The sequence below is a fragment of the Camellia sinensis genome, chromosome 13, assembly GCF_055761805.1.
Source record: "Camellia sinensis isolate YWXY chromosome 13, ASM5576180v1, whole genome shotgun sequence".
NCBI lineage: Eukaryota > Viridiplantae > Streptophyta > Magnoliopsida > Ericales > Theaceae > Camellia > Camellia sinensis.
In genome coordinates, this window is record NC_138973.1 from 94,009,758 (window position 1) to 94,015,481 (window position 5,724).

General features: G+C 35.9%; 1 protein-coding gene across 1 annotated transcript; it reads left to right on the plus strand.

The window, feature by feature from the left end:
- Positions 1-3,846: 3,846 nt before the first annotated feature.
- On the plus strand, positions 3,847-4,842 carry LOC145805562 (uncharacterized). The gene has a single exon (XM_082900723.1). It carries the CDS (start codon positions 3,847-3,849, stop codon positions 4,840-4,842), a length of 996 nt encoding a protein of 331 aa, XP_082756849.1.
- Positions 4,843-5,724: the final 882 nt, after the last annotated feature.

Consider the following 5,724-nt stretch of genomic DNA (forward strand, 5'->3'; position numbering starts at 1 on the left):
CTACAGAATTCTGTGCACATATAGGATCACATGAAAATGTTTACAAATTACCAGTTGATGAAGCCCCTAATTGCATTTGACTTCTAATATCAGGTTGTTGATTCTGTAAATGTTTGTTAGCATACCTTTTTAGATGACTAGTGCCCTCTGCAGATGCAACACTAAATAAATGTGCGCAATATTTACATTTTGCTTTAAATGTAATTGTACCATCAGGATTATTTATAGATATTTTTTCAAAATGTTCCCAAACACTACTAGTTGTGCCCCTAAATGATGACCCAATTGTTGGAAGAGGGATATTAGAAGGAGAATCAACAGATTCATGTTGTGTAGTATATATATATCAACATCGACATAAATATTAGGAATATTATGATCCATAGGAATGTAAATAAAATAATATATAAAAACTAACAATTAATTTAAATAATGTGTAAATACAATGAGTAAAAAAATAATAATTAATATATGTTCACAAATAATTAATGGAAAAAAATGACTAGCTAATATATTTAATTAAACTAATTAATGTTACCGACTGGCGAATGCAATACAGAAATTAGCTTCTTGTGATAAAAGTTTCTTGTTGCACAATTGCAATTGTCACTTCGGGATGACACTTCAAAATTAATTGAAAGTTTAGAAAGATTGAGAGAACTTAAGAGAGAGAATTATTTGTGAGATTTATTTTGGAAAATGAGGGATATTTACAGTAGTTTGAAAGATTGAATTAAATTTATAAATAACAAAAAAATTGTCGTTGTATTAAACGGTAATATGACCGTTGAAATTTTTTTTTTTAAGTCTGCAAAGGTGCAAACATATATATATATATATATATATATTCATTCATTCATTCATTCATTGCAACTTGATGTGAGTGAAGAGTGATGTGATGCATGCAAAGGGGGCAGGGGCGAGGTGCAAAATTTTTGTTTTTTTGTTTTTTTTTTTTTTTCATTCATTGCAACTTAATGTGAGTAAAGAGTGATGTGATGCATCTAAGGGGGCAGGGGCGAGGTGCAGAATTTTTGTTTTTGTTTTTTTTTTTTTTTTCATTCATTGCAACTTGATGTGAGTGAAGAGTGATGTGATGCATGCAAGGGGCAGGGGGTAGGCGGGCGGGGGCAGCAGTCTAGCAGAGGTGCATAATTATTATTATTATTTTTTTGTTTTTCATTTATTGCAAGGAAATGACCACTGTTTATTTTTTTTTTGCAAGATCAAGGTTTTATTTTATTTTTTTATTTGTTTAATTATTTAATCGTTGCAACTTGTCTTTTATTTTTATTTTTTTGAAATTTGACCGCTGGCAGAGAGAGGGTCTAGTGGGCCAGGCCGCTTGCAGGGCCCAAAAAATTTTTGGCACGAGTCGAATCGAGCTTCAAATGGAAGGCCAAGGCCTAAGGTACTGGGTTGGGCCCCGTCGAAACTAGTTGGGCCCACCTCAGGCCTCAGGCGGATTTTGGCCCACCCACGGGCCTCGGGCCATTTTTACACTCCTAACACTGTAATGTATCTTTCGCTTGAGATAGACTTTTTTTAGCCTAATTTTTTGGTTATTTTAATCTAGTTAAAAATTGTGCTTGAGTTATGATTTCCTTTTTGATAGTTGATTTAATAATTATGAAAACAAAAATTAAATAATTATGATTTAGATATGACATTTTATTTTATTGATTAAAATAATTTATTTTTATCTTTATTGACTAGTTTAAGTCTCAACCCACACCCCCATACGAAGCTGTAATTGTTGAGTTTCAATATTGTTTGACTTTCATTTTTGTCGTGATGTGATGTACAATAAGCCAAACTTCTTCAAGACGTTTCTTACTTTGAAGGGCAATATATTAAGGCTATGTTTGGCATGGATTTTTTTTGGCTATTTTAGCCATGAAAAGATAAAATAGGTTAAAAAGTTAATAAGACAAAATGTAACATCTAAATCATAATCATTTCATTTTTTCTTTTACCAAAGTCAAAAAAATCGAAAAGCCCATCCTAAGCGAGGCTTTTTAACCCCAGGCTAAAATAGCTAACAAGCCAAAAGGTTAACCCACATTCCAAATGAAGGCTAAAGAACAAGCTCCTCTCTAGTTTAAATTGGACTAAAGGGTGTTATTGGCCTCTTTGGGCCCACTAGAGAGTCTGCATCAATGTTTCAAACCATTTAATATATAAGACTCATCAATTATTTCATCTCTCTAAAAAAATCATATTAATCGGATATCAATATCCACTTGATCAGGTTATATTTGTGTCAATGGGAAATATGATTTTTAAAATTAATTGTTGACACAAATGTGATTCGGTCAAGTGTCTATAGATATCTGACATAATGAACATGATTTTTTACAGAGATGAAGTATTTGACGAGTTTTACATAATAAATGGTTCGAATCATCATCGCGGGCTCTGTGGTGGGCCTACAAAAGCCCAACAACACCTTCCACTTGGAAAACCCAACTGGAGAGGAGCCTGCTCCAAAAATTAACATGTTTCCATTAACTGTGTCAACTGCATTTCTGATTCATATATATTAAGGGGTCAAGTGTTGAATTTTACTTTAAGGAGATAAAGTGCAAATAACCTATAGTTCAAGGGGGTTTATTGTAATTTATCCATTAAACTAACTGTGGAAGGTAGAATTCCTCTCCATAGGGAAAGCGATATGACGTGTCCCTTCCTTTACTCTATTAAGAGAAACCACAACGTCAGTGATCACCTTGACCGTGATTAGTCGGGAGGACCCTCCGACGGTCAAGTCAAAATACTGTTTAGCCATGAGTATTTTTATTTAAAAGAGGGTTCTTGTATTACCTTCGGTTTATCCTCTTTGCTTCACCTGTACCGCCTTTATAGTTTTCCTTATTTGAATCCCATCCATTGGATCAATGTTCGATTCAAGGGTTTTACCCGTTCTTGGCTCTAGTCGGGCAAGTGGTCAAGTTGCCTTTGCCTTTGATCATTGGATCATCCTCCTATGGAAGACTTAGATTATGTCAGATGCTAGTGGCCAACTTGCCAAACGTTGTACTCACCAGATCAAGTTGATCGGACGGACTTTTAGTCTAGTAGGTCTGACCTATACTCCTGTATTTGATGTCTTGATGTTTCCACCGTTGGATGAAGATAAATCTGGCGCTCCTCTTATATTTTGCAAATCTCCTTCTAAAAAGAGATCTTTATTCTTCATTGCTCCTCATGCTATTAGTTACGCGTCATTATACTGTCAGTTGTCTCTAATAAGCTCCTTAGAAATTCATCTGGGCCTTCCCTTTCCTTTGGGTTGCTTTGCCTAGTTGTTTCGGGTTTGGATTAATATTTTATCCCTCCACACTAACCACCCTAATTGATTATCATAAAATTATCTTATTTAGTAGGATTTTATATTAAACATATGCATATACATATATGTTGGAAATCAAGCTATTGTTAATATAATAATACCAGCTTCATGCTTATATCATTAATATATATTTAATATATATATTAGTTAGTGCTTCTCCATCAGATGCTTTGTTGTAGTGCTTTGCTTAGTTGTATAGGTAGTGCCTTCTCATCAGATGTTTCGCTTTCGGCTGCTTTTTATTTCTATATTTTTTCTTTCATGTTGTAGTATCATAATGATGTTGTATCAGCTCTCTTATATAATGGAGCCTTCTCTTCAGGTTTAATACACATTTTTGAATTACAGAGCGTATTAGCTCTTTCAATCACTCTCTCAATATTTCTTTCATGGTATCAGAGCAGGTGTAATCCTGGCTCATCATTTTCGCCTCGAGTTTTCTGTTTTAATTTTTTTTTGTCTCTCTCTTCTACTCAAATCTATCCTTCTATTTCATGCCTAAATACGGTCCAGCTTTTGGAATGGCTATCGACTCATCCTCCTCTTCTTCTGATATTATCATCTCATCATCTTTATCCTCTCATCAAATGAAAACCTCTCATCTTCCGATCACCGCCCATAAACTGAATGGGCAAAATTATTTGCAATGGTCTCAATCCATATTAATGTTTATACGGGGAAAGGAGAAAGACGACTACATCACCAGAGCCTCAGCACTACCAAAAACCACAGCATCAACCTACAAAAGGTGGATAGCTGAAAATAACATGGTCATGTCGTGGCTCGTCAACTCTATGACCACTGACATTGGCGAAATTTTTTTTTCATTTGATACTGCCAAAGAGATCTGGAACATGGCAAAAGAAACGTTTTCAGACAAGGAAAACACATCTGAAATCATCCAGCTTGAAAGCTCCCTCCACGATTTACGTCAAGACAATCTTACGGTAACTGAATATTTCAATACCCTTACTCGTCTATGGCGTCAACTTGATACGTTTGAGGTTCATAACTGGCAGTGTGTTGCTGATGGTTTGTTGTATAAAAAGATTGTCGAAGGGAAGCGTGTGTTTACATTCTTGTTAGGATTGAACACAAATCTTGATGAAATCAGAGGAAGAATTATGGGAGTAAAACCGCTACCTAGCCTCAGAGAGGCATTCTCTGAAGTCCGTCGCGAAGAAAGTCAGAAAAAACTCATGATGGGATCCCATCAACAACTGAATATGGCAGAAAGCTGGGCTCTTAAGACTCAATTCGCTCCTATTGACAACCGTCAGAAAAATAAAGGAGGTAGGCCTTGGTGTGATCATTGCAGAAAGCCGGGTCACTCGAGAGAAACTTGCTGGAAGATTCATGGAAAGCCAGCAGATTGGAAGCCACGTCAGTCTCTTGAGAAAGAAGGACGAGGTAATCATGTAAGTACAAATGAACTATCACCACAACCTGAAGCAAGCCCTTTCACCAATGAGCAAATGGAGATGCTCTAGAAACTACTACAGTCACAATTTGGTTCGTCTTCCAACCACATCATTGGATCCGGAACCTTGGCTCACAAAGGTAATTCTTTAAACGCCTTTACTGTTGGTAAGAAACGTAAAAAACCTTGGATTGTGGACTCAGGAGCATCTGATCATATGACGGGAGATGCAATAATTTTTGATACATATAGCTCATGTCAAAATAATTTAACGGTCCGAATAGCAGATGGTTCACTATCAAAGGTTGCCGGTATAGGTTCAGTTGTGCTGTCTAGGAATCTTATTCTCAACTCTGTTCTCCTTGTTCCTGACTTGGACTGTAATTTATTGTCAATTAGTAAACTCACTAAGGAAAAGAGGTGTGTTACTAATTTTTTCTCCACTCATTGTGAATTTCAAGATTTGGATTCGGGGAAGACGATTGGCAATGCTGAGGAATGCTCTGGACTCTACATCCTTAAGGAACACCACTATCCACAGGAACAACCTCAAACGGCAATTCGTGGTAGTTCTTTTTCGGTTTCGTGTCAAAACAACGATAGAGCAATTATGTTGTGGCACTATCGCTTAGGTCATCCTAATGTTATGTATCTCAAGCATTTATTTCCTTCATTATTTAAAAATCCAAAACCTTTTGATTGTGAAATCTGTCAATTGTCTAAGCATGTACGGTCCCATTTTCCCATTCAATCCTATAAAGCGTCTCGTCCATTCTCACTAATTCATAGTGATATCTGGGGTCCATCAAGAATAAAAAATGTAACTGGTACTAGGTGGTTTGTCTCATTCATAGATGATCATACTAGATTAACCTGGGTCTTCCTCATGAAAGACAAATCTGAAACAAGCCAAATCTTCAAAAAATTTCAAATTATGATTCAGACACAATTC

Coding starts and splice junctions, on each gene's coding strand:
- LOC145805562 (XM_082900723.1), top strand. CDS start 3,847: ATGCCTAAATACGGTCCAGCTTTTGGAATGGCTATCGACTCATCCTCC.